This window comes from Amphibalanus amphitrite, unplaced genomic scaffold, assembly GCF_019059575.1.
Source record: "Amphibalanus amphitrite isolate SeventyFive unplaced genomic scaffold, NRLGWU_Aamphi_draft 002228F_arrow, whole genome shotgun sequence".
Taxonomy (NCBI): domain Eukaryota; kingdom Metazoa; phylum Arthropoda; class Thecostraca; order Balanomorpha; family Balanidae; genus Amphibalanus; species Amphibalanus amphitrite.
In genome coordinates this window covers 12128-29927 of record NW_024883718.1, presented here as the reverse complement: position 1 = coordinate 29927, position 17800 = coordinate 12128, and the positions used below count along the sequence as shown (strand labels likewise).

Here is a 17800-nt window from a genome sequence, read left to right as displayed (position 1 = left end):
CTTGGCAAATATTCCAAGCCCAGCCCGGCCCGGCCCGTCAAAAATAGCAATCTAGTTATTGTCTTAGTCTATGGCTATAATAAGCATGATTGATTACACTATTTTGAGAACAATTCAAATTGCATGAATATTAACATGGCAATCATGACTCCCTTCTTTTCAATGAATATAATCATTTCAAGCACCTATGGCACAAATTTTAACAGTAACAGCAAGCACCTCAGTCAATTAGGTCATGATTACACACCTATAAAAAGTTTACATGATTATATTAACTACATTCTATGAGTAAAGTTATCTTGCAAGCTGATGTGTGTGAACATTATCATTAATAATTGGTGACTCTAATGCATACTTGAAGGAAGTATTTGCAACATACTCTATACTTCCCAGCACTTACCAGCAGAAAAAAAGCTTGACTTATGGGAATTGATGAATCTGTCTGGGATTGACCTTGCTGTTAAATTCACTCCATAGATGCTGCAATATCAAAAGCCTGAGAAAGCATACAAAATAGGTGACACTAACTTTAGCACTGTCTTCCAAAAAAAGAGAAAATCCATCCATTTATCAGCAAAACTGATTTAATCTATTTTCAATTCATGCCCACGTGTCAACCGAATCTCTGTGGACAACTATCTGCTACTTTCCTTGCTATTTTATGTTAGGCTCTTTTCAAGATATGGATATCGCTAGCAGCGTAAGCAGAAAACATGGTAAGCTTGAAATGTCATTGGGTACTTTTGCGACTTGTACGCATCATCATCATCAATCGAAAATGAGCGAACACTTCTTGATTGTCGCAGCTGCGGCAGGTAGCGATTCTGACGAATTGTATAATAAAACATATATGATCAAGTTTTTGTTTTGTTTTTCGTTCGAGTTTTCAGACTTCGTGATTTTGGTTTTATTTTTCATTGGTTTAATTTTGTTTTCACCTTGATACTCACTTAAAAAACGTATTTATTTGATATACTGTTGTGTATACTACCTAGATGCCGCCACATAAACATAGCGCCGCCGCCATGATTGCACATTTTGTTGAGAAGGGGCTGGTTTGTTGTGATTTATTTTGACAAATTTATGGACATTTAAAGAAGCTTTCATCGCGAAATACTCTGTAGAGTTCCTCGTTACTTACAGTGTGTTTTGTGAGTATCCTTTTAAGGTTCTGTTCGTTAAAAAGCCGTCGGTGAAGGAAAAAAGACTGTGTTGGAATTGTCTCACTATCGCCATATATAAGTGTTAACTTAATGTAGCCCTGTAGCCCATCATTGTTGAGTGGCTTCTTAGTTTTTGGAGTTGTAGTGCTAAGTAAGTTGTTCTGATGACTACATTTTAACTTTTATTAACAAACTAATGATGCTAGAGATTCTCTGATCTTTTTGGTTGCGGAATTTTTATGAAAACCCTCCTATGTGTGACATGATGTGATATTGGATAATTCTCAAGATTCCCAAAATTCAATATCAAGTAGGTTTTCTTTCACATTGCTTAAATTTGGTTTAGTTTTTGTATTTTCCCAGTGGGTTTTGTTTGCATCAGTTTCCAAATTTTCTTAAATTGACATTAGTCGCAAAACCCATAGTGCACAAAGTTCTTGGCCCGGCCCATCCATAGCCCGTTAACTAATGATATTTGGGGGCCCGGCCCAGCCCGTAGCCCAGCCCGGCCCGTGGCCCGTTGGGCTGGCCCGGCCCGTGGCGAACACTGCTGGGTAGATACTGGAAGAGGAGAGAGAGAGAGAGAGAGAGAGAGAGAGAGAGAGAGAGAGAGAGAGAGAGAGAGAGAGAGAGAGAGAGAGAGGAGGGAGGGAGGGAGAGAGAGAGAGGGAGGGAGGGAGGGAGAGAGAGTATATTTATTGCAACATGAGCTATGTTTTATGGGTTATAGAATCTGACGGACCGGTACGAGTTTGAGGGGCACGTCTTAATTTGGTATTCAAAGTTCTCTTTTTATCCCAGCATAGTCCAATCAGACGGAAGGAGTCAGGATTTGCGCAGCAGACTCTCTTAGCACTGCGCCGATCCCTCCTTTTTGCTATTGGAGCCAACATAATACAAAATGAGATGTTTGTGTACCTTTACGTAAGCATTTCAATTTCATGCTATTTCAAAGCTATGCCACATTTCAGGAAAAATCAAACCTGATTCCAAACCAATAAAATTGGCTTACCAAACTGAAACATCATCTGCTTTTTTCAAACGCTCTGACTGTTTTATTAGAAAAGACGTAAGCAATTGACTCGCTGAACATCAAGCAGCTGCAATTGTGTCATTGGTTGCAAGCATCCCAGAATCTGGAGACCCAGTCTCCGATCCTCAACAATCCTTTGGCTCTAAGCACGGGGGTTCCCCGCCTTTTAACCGCTGATAGCTTATAAACTGTTGACGAAGCGACACTCTGTTTTGACATCTGAGTGAAGTTGTGATGACAGCGCAGACCTTAGCGGGCTAGTTCCGTTCTAGATTTAGACTCTCGGGGATAGTAGTTGTCAGAAGCAGACGTCTGCTGCTCGGCACGGAACAGAGGGGAAGGGGGGGGGGGCGCGACCTTGATGGGGTCAGGCTGGAGAGGCGGGGTGACGACGAACTGAGCTGATGAGCGTGTAGGAGTAGAGTCGGTTAGCTTGACGAGATGACCCGAAATGGGCAGCTGCAAATTATATCGATAGACCTTGCGTCTCGTCTGGGACGTATTGATCTACTAAACCACTGATGATTTAACACATGAATAAGCAACTGAAAAAAACTAATAATGCGTATAAACTATAAATGCTTCTGATATATAGTTGCGTAACTCAACATTTTAAAGGTAAATGATATAAATGCTTCTGATATAAAGTTACGTAACTCAACATTTTAAAGGTAAATCAAGGGCCAGGAAGAGCTGATAAGGGTAATCCATCGTAAAGGTAATTGTACGTTATCCATGACATACCGAAATCTTTTAGTTTCCCGATCAATCATTTGGTCTGCCACGTAAATAATGGCAATGAGTGATGACTAGGTATGATTTCTACCTGAATCCCATGTCCTTCGCCCTCCTCCCTTCCCCATGAGTCACCAATTACTTCATCGCAGGTGAAGGGGGAAGGGAGAAAGGAAGGGACTGGGGAGGAAGAGCAGAGGATGACCCCTCTGGACCCAACACGTGTCAGCTGACGGCTGACCTTGGCCAGCTGATTGCGGACATACCAGCCCATCAAACCCCGTGACCAGTGTTCGCCACGGGCCCCAAAATCCCCAGCCCAGCCCGGCCCGGGCCCATGGGTTCAGAGCCCGGCCCAGCCCGTAGCCCGCTCTTGGCAAATATTCCAAGCCCAGCCCGGCCCGGCCCGGCAAAAATAGCAATCTAGTTATTGTCTTAGTCTATTGCTATTTGCTATAATAAGCATGATTGATTACACTATTTTGAGAACAATTCAAATTGCATGAATATTAACATGGCAATCATGACTCCCTTCTTTTCAATGAATATAATCATTTCAAGCACCTATGGCACAAATTTTAACAGTAACAGCAAGCACCTCAGTCAATTGGGTCATGATTACACACCTATAAAAAGTTTACATGATTATATTAACTACATTCCATGAGTAAAGTTATCTTGCAAGCTGATGTGTGTGAACATTATCATTCATAATTGGTGACTCTAATGCATACTTGAAGGAAGTATTTGCCACATACTCTATACTTCCCAGCACTTACCAGCAGAAAAAAAGCTTGACTTCAACTTATGGGAATTGATGAATCTGTCTGGGATTGACCTTGCTGTTAAATTCACTCCATAGATGCTGCAATATCAAAAGCCTGAGAAAGCATACAAAATAGGTGACACTAACTTTAGCACTGTCTTCCAAAAAAAGAGAAAATCCATCCATTTATCAGCAAAACCAGCAAAACTGATCTTATCTATTTTCAATTCATGCCCACGTGTCAACCAAATCTCTGTGGACAACTATCTGCTACTTTCCTTGCTATTTTATGTTAGGCTCTTTTCAAGATATGGATATCGCTAGCAGCGTAAGCAGAAAACACGGTAAGCTTGAAATGTCATTGGGTACTTTTTTGTGACTTTTACGCATCATCATCATCAATCAAAAATGAGCGAACACTTCTGTATTGTCGCAGCTGCGGCAGGTAGCGATTTTGACCAATTGTATAATAAAACATATATGATCAAATTTTTGTTTTGTTTTTCGTTCGAGTTTTCAGACTTCGTGATTTAGGTTTTATTTTTTATTTGTTAAGTTTTGTTTTTCACCTTGATACTTAAAAAACGTATTTAATTGATATACTGTTGTGTATACTACCTAGATGCCGCCACATAAACATAGGGCCGCCGCCATGATTGCAAATTTTGTTGAGAAGGGGCTGGTTTGTTGTGATTTGTTTTGACAAATTTATGGACATTTAAAGAAGCTTTCATCGCGAAATACTCTGTAGAGTTCCTCGTTACTTACAGTGTGTTTTGTGAGTATCCTTTTAAGGTTCTGTTCGTTAAAAAACCGTCGGTGAAGGAAAAAAGACTGTGTTGGAATTGTCTCACTATCGCCATATATAAGTGTTAAACTTAATGTAGCGTTGTGGCCCATCATTGTTGAGTGGCTTCTTAGTTTTTGGAGTTGTAGTGCTAAGTAAGTTATTCTGATGACTACATTTTAACTTTTATTACAAACTAATGATGCTAGAGATTCTCTGATCTTTTTGGTTGCGGAATTTTTATGAAAACCCTCCTATGTGTGACATGATGTGATATTGGATAATTCTCAAGATTCCCAAAATTCAATATCAATTAGGTTTTCTTCCACATTCCTTAAATTTGGTTTAGTTTTTGTATTTTCCCAGTGGGTTTTGTTTGCATCAGTTTCCAAATTTTCTTAAATTGACATTAGTCGCAAAACCCATAGTGCACAAAGCTCGTGGCCCGGCCCGTCCATAGCCCGTTAACTAATGATATTTGGGGGCCCGGCCCAGCCCGTAGCCCAGCCCGGCCCATGGCCCGTTGGGCTGGCCCGGCCCGTGGCGAACACTGCCCGTGACCCAATCCCATGCCAGTTCCGTCTAGACACACTCAGTCCGTCTGGCTGATCAGCTGATATGATCAACTGATTAGGGGGTGACTGTCTGACTGTAGCCATTAACCAGCTGTTTACTTGGGAAGGTAAACGGTTTGTTAACAATCCGGATATTGTAAGAGGATGCGGGTTGCGGATGTTTATGAACAACTTTACGACGCTGCAAAGTGTTCCAGTCAGCTTATATTTAAGTAAAATGCTAATGGGAATCGGGAAAAAGGACAAGCGGATAACATACCTATTACCTATTGCTTTTGTATGTACAATGTCTCTCTGTAATTTATATCAAGCAACGGAGACAGAACGATCGGAACGACAACGTGTTTTTATGCGCTCCAGTGCAGCTATGGATAAACCTAGCGTGCTCCGAAAAGATTGATCTATAAACAGCGCTGATGCTTATTAAAGGCATCGTCTTATGTTCCTCCAGCGGAAAATGTTCCAATTATGTCTGACAAATACCACCCACCCGCGTTCTGCACCATAATTACCAGTATCTATTCTTTGAAGTTGCCCAGATGTGTTGCCGGCGTCTGTTGCGCTTACCCAGACAGTACACATATTGCTCGGGGCATGTGCACTTTGTGATAATGACGGTTTTGTGCGGAGATTCGCTCGGCTCGATGCCTGGTGTTAGGAGTTCAGCGGTGATCATAAGCCATGTCTAACAAGTGATTGGAATGCTACTGATCTTGCGCTGTTTTTTTTTTTTTTTTTTTAGTCTAGGTGTGTCATACTCTGCTTCGCATATCTTCATCCGCCTTATATGCTTACTATAACGATTATATGGAATGTCGAATAGTTGAGGTGCTACACACCGATGTGTCCTCTTCCAGCGATCATTGTGCATCCTATTTTTGGCGCACATGTGGCAGCAATAATAGAGCATGCCACTCCCTGATCAATTTCCTCGCCATCACCGAAGCGGGAGCGAATTGTGACGGCACTTTGTAACGCCTCTCATATCGCCGGAAAATTGGACACCAAAAGACAATCGAAAATGGCGCGAGGATGGCGCCCAGTTAATTCGGCGGCTCCAGCCTTTTGGCGCCAAACGACAGCGCGAGCTGGCGCCGAAATGGCGCCAATTTGTGAAAAAAGGCGGTGACGTATTGGCAATGATACCGGGCGATCGTGACCAAAGGGATAATGCTCGTAGAGACATTCTAAAATGATTGAGAGTGTGTACCTTTTTTCGAAAAGAAAAAAAAGCACCTGCCTACAAGGGAGAAAATTTATTGAGAAAAAAATCATTGGTTTGTCGACGTCCTTTTAGGAACTGTAACTAAGTGAGGTTCAGCTACAACGGGTCGAATGGGACCATCTCATAACCTAAAAATACCAAACCTTCACGCGGGACCGAGCGCCAAATATACGACAGCCAGGTGAATGGACACCGGAGCCGTTAATGAAACCGTAGTTTTTGGTTGCGTTCATCAGAGGACTGTGACAGGTAATATGCGGAATGATGTCTGCGGTGGGAATGGACAGGTGGCAGAGGGGGGGGGGGGCAAATGGGGAGGGGGGTGATGGGACAGAACATTAGCGAGGGACAATGCCGAGCTGGACTAATGGGACATTACGTATATGTGCTCAGTTCATTTATTTCTGCATAACGTTATCTATTATTCGCAATGGGTTTTGTGGCATCAGTTTTGTTTTTATTTTTAGTTGCACATATACGCAACACATCCTTTGACTGCCGTAAACGTTTACTGAACATTGCACACAGTAGGTACACACCATTACAAAATTTGTAATGGCTATTTCCCCTTAAATTGATTTGAGAAAAAAATCCGCACTTAATAACGTAACGGCCGTAAACTACTCAGCGTCACCCCAGCAGATGTGCAAAGGGATCAGGGGAGGGTCTGGGTTAGAGAAGGGGCGCCGGTGGGTTGGTTGGCTCAAGCCCGATATGATGCACGTGCCATGCTATAATTGTTTGTGCACAAGGCATAACGCCCGAGATCGTAGCTCAACACTGGATCATTCATTAATGTCATTACTGTAATTTCTCGGCCATATTTGCGTCAGTGCTTTCAGTAATTATGGTGTGTGTGTCGGGCTGTAGTAATTATAATATGATATCAGGGGGTATGACTTAATGAACTTACCACGTCTGCACTGCAATGCATGCTCACTTACGTGGGAGCGCCATTGCTTAGGTGCAGGATAACACAATCATACCTATCTATTGAATTGGACTGTCTTTTTATTTTTAATTAAAGGGACCCTCCCACCTTCAAAAAAGTTAATGAATTGGCACGAAAGTTATGTCGCTCGGTTCAGAAAGAGCGAAAACGAATATCTACCAAATTTAATCCAAAAATATTCACCGGTTTTCAAGATATTAGACTTTTACTTTTGTTTACTTTTTGGGATCTCCGCTGTTCCTAGCGACTTTATTTGAAAGTGCGGCATTTGTTGCGCGCAAAGCAGCATATACCACCGCGTGCTACCAAGTGTTTTAGTAAAAGATTTAAAAATCGTTAGATCTCCGCTGACGTCACAAATTCTAAGGGGGCATAGGTACCAATGCACTAGCCCCTTAGAATCCGAAAACTGCAAGTTTGAAATTCCATATCTCCGAATTAACCCTCGCCCATGTAGGGGGGGGTTGGTGCAACCCCCCCCTGAGGTTTTTCGGAAATAGTGCAAAAACGGCGGCGCGCAGCGCCGCCAAATTTTTAGTACCTTATGGGGCAAACCTTGCGCATCTTTTGATAAAAAAAATTTGACCGGGTCATGTCAGGTCACGGAGTTATGACGTCACAAAGGGAACAGCCTCCGGCCGGATTTTCACAAACTGAGTGCCAACGCCAGAGGTTTCCTGCCGGTGGTACGGACATCGGTTGATGGATCGTGATGAAACTTCCCATGCATGTTGGGGCAAGTATTGGCTATCATATGGTATAAGAAACTTGACCGGGTCAGGTCAGGTCACGGAGCTATGACGTCACAAGAGGAACAGCGTCCGGTACTATTTTTGAAAAGCGCCCGAACCACTATTTTGCTAATTCTTGTCACCTCAATGGGAATATGCAGCAATATTAGCTTCTATAGGGAGCAAATGGACATCCCAAATCCAAAAATACAATCAGATTTCAAAAATTTAAATTTTGATTTTTCTAATTTCTGCCGCCGACTGTGACCTTGCCGACTTCCGGCGCTCCCAACGCGCCATTTTTAGAGCTAGGGAAACGAAATACATACCAAACGATAGAGAATTGATCAAGGAACACGATTGTGAAGGTTTCAAGTCGATATCTCCCACCGTTTTGCCGCAATCGCCGCGGAAAATTTGAAAAAGTCTATTTTTCCGAAAATTTGACCTTTGACCGGTCAAAAGTAGGTCAAATGTTGACCTAGAACCAAAAAATATACCACCAATCGCGAGATCTCGGCGAGAGCAATCCGTTGGTCTTTTCCGCTAAGCTCTACGACGCTCCGTTTTCAAACGCCAAGGGGGGGGGGTCGCACCAACCCCCCCCCTGCATGGGCGAAGGTGGCAGATCGCCGTTTACGGGCGAGGGTTAAAGCATTTGTCGATGTTGTGAGTGCCCAAACCGGTATTTGCAGGCCATGGCCACCAATTTGGCTATCTCAACTCAAAACTAATGTTAAGGTGGGAGTGTCCCTTTAAAGGTTCTTTGAACGAATTTTAGATTCGAGTGCTAAATGCGCATCACTGGGGAGTGGGGACGCTCTATGAAGCCCCTCTCATTTTATGCAATATCTTCTGCCAAACCACTACCTACTGCTATACAGACTTGACACTTTTATCCAAAGAAAAAATTCGTAATTGATAGGTTGGCCGCCGGTCGTAACTGCGCCAGAGAAACGCCATACAAAGTTTGTCATAAGGCTTTTGGGCCTACATATTTAGTAATTATGTCTCGATATTAATTAAGGTGGGTAGGTATTTAACTTTTTGTGACCTGGAGGCCAGTTTCACCAACAAAAAACAGACTGCTGCAATTATTTTTTGACAAAAACGATAGTCTCAAAATGTCATTTACCTACTGCTGAAAAATTCTAATCGCTGACTTGAAAAATGTAAAAACTTAGCTTTCAAGTGCTATATTAGGTCAGCAATTACTTTTTTCACCTGTTGATAGGATTTATAGACTATCGCTTTGTCAAAAATAATCGCAACCGTCTATTTTTTGTTGGTGAAACTGGCCTCTGGGCTGACCTTATTTTCCTTTCACCTCGAACTTACAAGTTTGGCACGGCAGGGTACCGAGTACCGACATCATACATTTACGAGTTATTTTACCAAAGTGGAGTTTGATGTGACTGGTTTGGCCGAGGGAGCCTGCAGTTATTTATCGTCACCGTGATACCTACGTGTATTTTTTCATCGATTTGACCACTGGACCAGTGACAGATGAGTTTTGACGCACTCGAGGTAACCCGTGGCTTACAACAAAGCCTGTCCCCGTTATTAAAGACATTCGGTGCTCAGTGTTTAAATCAATTAAAATCAGCTCTTCCCTGCTGCTTGAAGCATCCCGCGAGGCGCGAGGCGTGACCCCGGACCGGACCGTCTCCACCGATCTGCTTTTTGGGTTCGACGGCAAAGCGGCAAATAACTCCCGACTTCAATGTCACCACAGACACCACTGCATGTCCCCTAACTTTGTCCTTGTGCATGATCCTCTCCCAGTTTCTATTCCCAGAAGTTGGCTCGTCGACCAGCTGCTCCTCTACCGCCCGAGGCTAGCAGTCCCCGCCCCCCGCCCCAGGGCCCCAGTCCGCACGCTGTCGTCCGTCCGCTGCCGGCCGCGCCCGAGCCCCGCGGAAACAGCTGACTTTTGAACGCCGGCCCGCAAACGGAGACGAATGTGGCGCGTGCGGGCTTTGTTTTGTTTTGTGTGCTGTGCTGTGCGGTGATAATGTGATTTACCTAAAATAATAACTATTAGTGTAGTTTATGGGACTATTTTAGAGTTATTGAAGTTTTCTAGAGTCTGATGTGTCGTGCAGTGAGGCTGGCAGATTGAAACATGCTCACATTTTCAATGTTAAGAGCTGCTGCGTTTGTAGTTCGGATTCGGTGGGCCTCGCTGATATCCGAGGAAATTTAGCCCAAGATTCTTCACAAACAATGTCACGAGTAAGAAAATGAGTTTCATTTGCTGTTCATATCGCTCGCAGTGCTGGGGGCTGTGTTAACGTCGTTCGGTCCGGCGCTCGTATGTGGGGATCCACCCGCTTCCGCCAATGACCTGCAGGGCTTGTATTGATGAGAGAAGCTCCCTGAAGGGCAAGCTGAAACTGGCATTTCCAGTGTTTTGAAAGCTGTTGCTTATGAGCTTCTTTTTTTGCACTTGCTATTGCCTTTTTACTCTCAGTTCAAGTTCACAGACAGAAGTCTTTTCAGTTGGGTCTATGCTTGTCCTGTCCTTTGTGTCTGACCTTTTCTCCACAAACAGCATCCCTCGTGTTGACTGCCTGTGTCTCTCACTAATGTTTAACTCTCTATTTCTCCCTTTCCCCAGATGGCAGCGCTTGTGGCCCTGCCCGTTTCACTCGCCGAGCTGCTGGAGGTCCGAGGACGGCAGGGGCTCACTTCTCGCGAGCTGAGGGCGGTCGCTACTCAGACCTGCAGACACCTGGCCACTCTGCTGGAGTCAGATGGACATGTTGGTAAGAAAAGGGGACCAGGAAATGATATCTGTCAGATTGGAAAGCACAAGTTGGGTGCTGCGATGGTAACTGATCACCTATTGTGATGGTAGTTACTTATGGATAAATTTTATGCATGTGTGAGAACAGATTAGGTTGTATGCTGTTGGCGTTGTGATATTGTTTTTTGTGATGTCTGTGCGTTTGTGCATTTGGGATTTTAACTACCACCTAGTCCTAGTGTCATTTATACTTAGAAAGGTGTCTAAAGATCTTAGGGTAAAACCACATCCAACAATTTTTACTGGCCTGAGAGCTGTGAGAATATACTGACAATTCTAGATGAGTCATTATTCACTTCTCCCAACAATTGTTGTGTGATGGTCCCCAAAGGAGGCTCACTTAGTTCTTGCAGTTTGATAAAGTTTGTCAATGCTGAACAAATGAAGCATGGTATGTGTACCTGATGATAATCTGATGCACTGTCTCAAGATGTGCTTCATTTTAATCTATCAGTTAAAAACTACATCCCATTTTTTTTTCCAGAAACTGTCTCAAACCTCATTTTGACATTGTGGCTTTGTGAGGGCTAAGGGCTCTTCATGAATCTTATTCTTTATCTGGATTTAGGTCTTAGGAAATGTGTATGTGGGGTTTCAATATCTTGGTCTGGAAAGTTTCTACTCATCTCAATTGGTGTCAGTAGTGTCACGCATCTAAAGTTGCTGCGCAAGAGGTCGATTGATACACTTTTTTAAAAAGAGACAATGAAAACAGGCCAGAGACGGAAGAAGTTTAATGATTTACAGCGAGCATAATTTCGTATTTGCATTTCAAGATGATCTAAAGTGCCCTTTGCACTGTTTTAGAAGTAGCAATGAATCCCAATCAGCTTGAATGTGGACGAATAATCATTTTGTGGCAGAATTATGTATTTGTCAACATTATCCTGCTGCTATGGCGATATTGGTTGCTTGCAATAGCTGCGGCTGAATTCACGACTTTTGCGATAATTCGCTAGACAAATCAAGCAGCCTATGAGTCGGATGTGTCGGAATAGAAAATCCCATTGTTTGTTTGGCATGCATATATTGACTTCTCACCAACAAATTGCATAGCACGCTTGATTGGTATGCGTTTGTTTGTATCATATCACCTTACAAAGTTATCACACCCATCTGACTTTTCTGTCCAGTACATCCACAATATCTCCAATGTTCATCTCCTATCCTCCGGCCTGCCTAACTCGTATGTCGCTTGATATGTCGCGGCCTTGATATGTCGCGTCGCCCGCTTGCCGTCCGTCCTCTCCAGCGTTTTTCGTCACCCGTGTGCCCGCGGCACGTGTGACGTATCGCATGTCTCCTCCGGGCCGGCTGGTCCATTAGAGCTCCACTCGAGGTGTATGGGTAAACAGTGGCTCGGGAGATCCCTGCTGTTGACCCGTTAGGTAATGGGAGGTGTTGAGGTGTCTGGGGGTTTGTCGTAGTGAGAGCGAGAAGCATACTTGCTGGGTGATGTCAAGCTAGGAAAGCTGCGGTCAAAATCACTTGTATGCATGCACTATGCGTATGCATGTCGGACTGTATGTATGTATGTATGTATGTATGTATGTATGCATCCACATTACAAGCCTTTCACATACAGAGTGACGATTACGGCTTTGGTTGTGTTGGGGTAAAGTTAAAGGGACCCTCCCACCTTAACATTAGATTTGAGTTGAGATAGCCAAAACGGGGTCCCTGGCTCACAATTACCGGTTTCGGCACTCACAACATCGAGAAATGCCTTAAATCGGAAATATTGAATTTCAAAATTGCAGCATTTTGATTCAGAGGGGCTAATGCATAGGAATACCCCTCTGAATGTGTGACGTCATCGCAGATATCTAACGATTTTTAAATGTTTGACTAAAACGTTTTGTAGCACGCGGTGGTATATGCTGCTTTGCGCGCAACAAATGCCGCACTTTCAAATAAAGTCGCTAGGAACAGCGGAGATCCCAAAAAGTAAACAAAAGTAAAAGTCTAATATCTTGAAAACCGGTGAATATTTTTCGATGAAATTTGGTAGATATTCGTTTTTGCTCTTTCTGAACCGAGCGACATCACTTTCATGCCAATTCATTAACTTTTTTGAAGGTGGGAGGGTCCCTTTAAGTTAGGTAGGTATGCAAAGGTGACGTAAGTTAGGGTTGGGTTATATCAGATAAGTTGAAGTGAAGCGAGGTTAAGTGTCAAAGCGAATTGCTCTGCTAAGGAACTCTGAGATATGAACTGTTATTGTTTTAATAAGCCCCCAAGCCTAGAGGGAAGGGCAAATGACTGTTTGGCATGCCTTGTACACTTCGCTCTGATGAGGCTTATGGTTGATGGCAGGTTTCGGAGTTGTAAGTTAAACGTATCGGCAACAGTGATTTGATGCACACATGTTGACGCGCCGGAGGGACGGGTCGATGCCGTGTTTTTTCCTTTTGATTTCAGCGATTGAAGTGGGGACGCTGCTTTCGGTTGGACAACTTTTAAACCGTCTTTCAGTAGCACGTTCGACAACTTGAATCGGCTTATGAACAAACTTTGTGGAAAGTTTCCGGTTTCTGGAATTCTCCCCAATTTCTCCGTCTACCGATTGCACCAAAAGCCTTCGGCGGTTCGAATGACAAGAACATAACTCAACGATTCATGGATTTGATAGATTCAGTCACGTTAAATTTTGTTGTGAAGTATGAGCTTTTATGCCACACCATTTGCCTTGTTCTAGAAAGGTAGAAGGTAGTACTTACCAGAAATATTGTCATTCTGGTTAGATATTAGGTATCTTTGGGTGGACTCGGTGGACTAAAATGACATAAGTAGGCATTTGAGACACCCAAAACTAAAAACTTTTGGCCGTGGTTTGTTTGCTAGGATAAGCTTCGTATGGCAGGAAACAAGTTTTTGTTTTGCGCTTCTCCCTAGGGCACCGTAGGTTCGAATTGATAATTAATCGTGTTTTATTACGTGATTATCATGCAGTAAGTGTAACGTGTTTTATCTAATGTTCTCCGGCTGCCCTCTCCAACCTGTTCCGGCGGTCCCGGTAGTACTTTCACCAGTGAGCCTACTCACCTTAGCTTACTCACCAGTTCAAAGTGTAACCTTTTTTTTTTGTAGGAACAATCAAAACGTGTTCCCGCACCGGGAATCGAACCCGGGCCTCACGGGTGAGAGCCGTGTATCCTAGCCACTAGACCATGCGGGAGGCTGGAGGACGCGGTTTGTATGTCTCTCTGGACACTCACCCTGTCAGAAGGGGCAAGTGACGTAGTATGTAAGTTCTTGTGATCATTCGTCGTGGCCGTGGGCTTAGTCGAGCGACGATGTTTGGGAAGTCCACCAATTCTACATGCACTGATCTTACAGTTTTCTCACAGTTTGTATGCTTTCTGGACTCAAAACCTCCTATATGGTGGGATTGCGTACACAAATGAACACAGTTCCTGAGTTATGAGTAGGTAATCAGTCCTTCTCTGAAGTTTTGTCATTTGGTGTTGAAATCTCATCAAGCTGCAACATCATTGCTGTTTGCAACTTACAAGTTACAACACTCTTTGTATTTGCGCGCGATGTTTTGTGAAATCTCCACCTCATTTCATTTTTCCTGGAACTCATTTTTTGAATGCAGTTTTACCGACTTTATACACCGATGCTCTTGTCGTGACAGGAGGATATTGTTGCTATGATAAAACTATGAAAAAGGACGACTTGTCCGTCCAAAGTTTTCCAATTTGCGACTGCATCATGCTCGTCCGCGACATTTTGAGGTGATCCGAACTTCTTTGTCTGTGAAACTTTCCAGATGATAGAATTTTCTGCTCGACCGTGTGGAAGGCCGATCGTGTGAAGCTTTCGCTCGTGTTTTGCAGTGTCGGCGGTTTGTTGCAAACTTGCAAGTGCGTGCGCCGTGCTGCCACGGGAAATTTGAACATGCATTCACATTCAGCATTGTCGACCGAAGACTTATGAGGTTGACTGGACAATGGACATATTTACGAATACCTTTACCTGGATTCTTCTCCTTCAATGGCCCTTAGTCGTTGTCAGCTATTAGACCTCTTTTCTCTTCTCACGTATATTTTAAATGAACTCGAAAGAGGAAATTCATTTTCTACTCGTCTACAGAATGCGAATTGAACACTTCCGCTGGGCAATACGTTCGTAAAGCAGGTCATTAGTCTTGTTTGCTCAAGTAAAAGTTTCCGAGCTTCTTCCTCATTTCGTTTTTCATCCTGTGAAAGGTAATACTAATGAAATTAGAACTGCAAAGCCACACTCTCCTTCTGCTACTCGGAAGAGTTACAGAAAAGTTTGCAGATCCGCTTTACAACAGTGTGCTCGTCTCGTGTCAGGTATCGTGTCGCTCTTCTTTTCCGCTCGGTTTCACGTACAAACACTCACCCATTGCGAACTAGCGAACTAGGCCGTAATTGATTCCAACCGCGCTGACTCTGTCTCCACCCGCTCTTCATCTAAACTTACGGCGACAGCACGCACCCTTGTGTGACCCTCGGGGCTCGTGACCCCGCTGGGGAACAGCGGCCCGGGAAGACACTGGGTTCGTTCGGGGCGCCTTGTGACGACCGCGAGGGGCGACTCGGTCCCCAAATGTGGGTGTTTGTCGCGTAGCACACGGTTCGTCGGAAGGTCATCTCAGGCTCAAAAGAAACGACATATACCATTCGAAAGCTGACGGTGAGCTGAATCCAAAAATGTAATTTTTATCAAAATCGATCGATGGCCTTTTTTGAAAAATGAGTTTTTGTAAAAACTTAATAATCTTTTATTCAACGGGCTGTCCTGGACATTCTTGAAAACATAAACATGTATTTTTGAGTTCCAGTGAAAGCTGAATGCCAAAAGAACAAAATTTAGCGAAGCAACATTTCCAAACATTAATATGCGTCTCCCACAGCCGAAAATAAGGCGCAATCACACAGCTCAGTGTCACGATGGACCAAAGTCAGCCACACAGAAGCGTGAAATGACCCTTATCGACTCGCAGACCCGGCGCTCTAGGCCCGCCTGACCGGCCACGGAAAGAACGTTCGGCTCTCGTTCTACTAAACAAATGTCATATTTGTCAGTTTAACTGTCCACATCGCTATTAAAGTTATTCAGGATACCTGTGAAGAAAATTCATTGTTCTGTCATCCTCACATCATGCATTAATTTGCATTTGTTCATGTCTACTTTGCTCAATTGAGCTTGGTATCATGCCCATATAAGGAAAATTGGCCGCGCTGAAATGTCAGAGGCTGCACCGGCCTCAGCTCGGGTGGAGTGGGGGTAGCGCCCGGCGGGGCAGGGTAACCTTTGACCGGTCGCACGGCCGAGCAGCTGTCACCAGTACAGCCTCTGACAGTGAAACCCCGCTCACTTCCCCTGCGCGGGCACTGATCGCAGCTGGATGGAACAAAACATGCATAAGAAAAATGTAAATTAAAGCATGTTGTAAATCGAGCAGAACAATGAATTTTCTTCACAGGTATCCTCAATAACTTTAATAGCGATGTGGACAGTTAAACTGACAAATATGACATTTGTTTAGTAGAACGAGAGCCGAACGTTCTTTCCGTGACCGGTCAGGCGGGCCGAGAGCGCCGGGTCTGCGAGTCGATAAGGGTCATTTCACGTTTCTGTGTGGCTGACTTTGGTCCATCGTGACACTGAGATGTGTGATTGCGCCTTATTTTCGGGTGTGGGAGACGCATGTTAACGTTTGGAAATATTGCTTCGCTGAGTATTGTTCTTTTGGCGTTCAGCTTTCACTGGAACTCAAAAATACATGTTTATGTTTTCAAGAATGTCCGGGACAGCCCGTTGAATAAAAGATTATTAAGTTTTTACAAAAACGCAATTTTCAAAAAAGGCCATCGATCGATTTTTATAAAAAATACATTTTTGGATTCAGCTCACCGTCAGCTTTCGAATGGTATATACCGTTTCTTTTGAGCCTGAGATGACCTTCCGACGAACCGTGAGCAGGGCGCTCGTCGGAACCAGTTAAAGCGCCGGGATGGATTTGTTTTGGCACGGGGCGCGGCAGACATTGGGGAAATGGACCAGGTGTCTAGGTGGATTGGTCATTTGTTCGACACCTTTACGGAGGGAGGGTGGGAGAAACTGTCCAGTGTCCACTGCGTTCTTTAGCTGCAACACATTGAAACATGTCGTCTTGTAAGCCTTAGATGACCTGACCTGACCTTTCTTTTACTGACCTGTACTTATTCAAACTAACCTGACCGGTACCTACTATCGTAACCTGACCCAACACACCCTGATATACTGACCTGTACTTGCGAGTATATGGCCTGACCCCGTATTCACTACTCAAGCATACTGCAGGCCATACTCAAGCCAACCTGACCTGACGTCACCTCTCTGTTCACAGCGGCGGTCCCACCGAAGCACATCAAAGCTCAGACCCTGCAGCTAACCTGACCTGACCTCCGTTTTCACAGCGGCGGTCCCACTGAAGCACGTCACTGCCCAGACCCTGCAGCTGACCAGACCTGACCTTTCCGTTCACAGCGGCGGTCCCACTGAAGCACATCACTGCCCAGACGCTCCAGCTGACTGGGTCCGGACCTCTCTGTTTTTCAGCCGCGGTCCCACTGAAGCACATCACTGCCCAGACGCTCCAGCTGACCTGACCTGACCAGACCTTTACTGACCAAACCTGTCTGTTCACAGCGGCGGTCCCACTGAAGCACATCACTGCGCAGACGCTCCAGCTGACTGGGTCCGGCCAGGTTCGGCTCAGTCACACAGAACTCTACTCGGATGTCTACAGCGTTACCGCCGGAGATATACAGGTGAGAGGGAGGGAGAGAGGGAGGGAGGAGTGGAATAATCACACATAACTCTACTCGGATGTCTACAGCGTTACCGCCGGAGACATACAGGTGAGAGGGGAGAGAGCGGGGGAGGACGGGAGAGAGGGAGAATGGGCGCAAAATGACCCTGTAGTCGGCGCGCCCTAAAGCCCCAATAAACAAACAAGGAGAGAGGGAGAGGATAGGATTGGGAGCACAAAGCAGGGATGCGA

At 44.5% G+C, this 17800-nt stretch overlaps 1 protein-coding gene and 1 non-coding gene across 2 annotated transcripts in view; one reads left to right on the top strand and one right to left on the bottom strand.

The window, feature by feature from the left end:
• LOC122376663 overlaps window positions 1-17800 on the top strand; it is a gene marked incomplete at its 3' end in the record, with an annotated part of 40137 nt that overhangs the window by 18620 nt on the left and 3717 nt on the right. The window contains exons 2-3 of the mRNA XM_043356568.1: window positions 10588-10735; window positions 17446-17567. Of these exons, the coding sequence (XP_043212503.1) occupies window positions 10588-10735; window positions 17446-17567 (270 nt within the window). The remainder of the gene's footprint in view (window positions 1-10587; window positions 10736-17445; window positions 17568-17800) is intronic.
• On the bottom strand, window positions 13883-13954 carry Trnae-cuc. Its single transcript has one exon. It is a non-coding gene; the product is annotated as a tRNA-Glu (tRNA).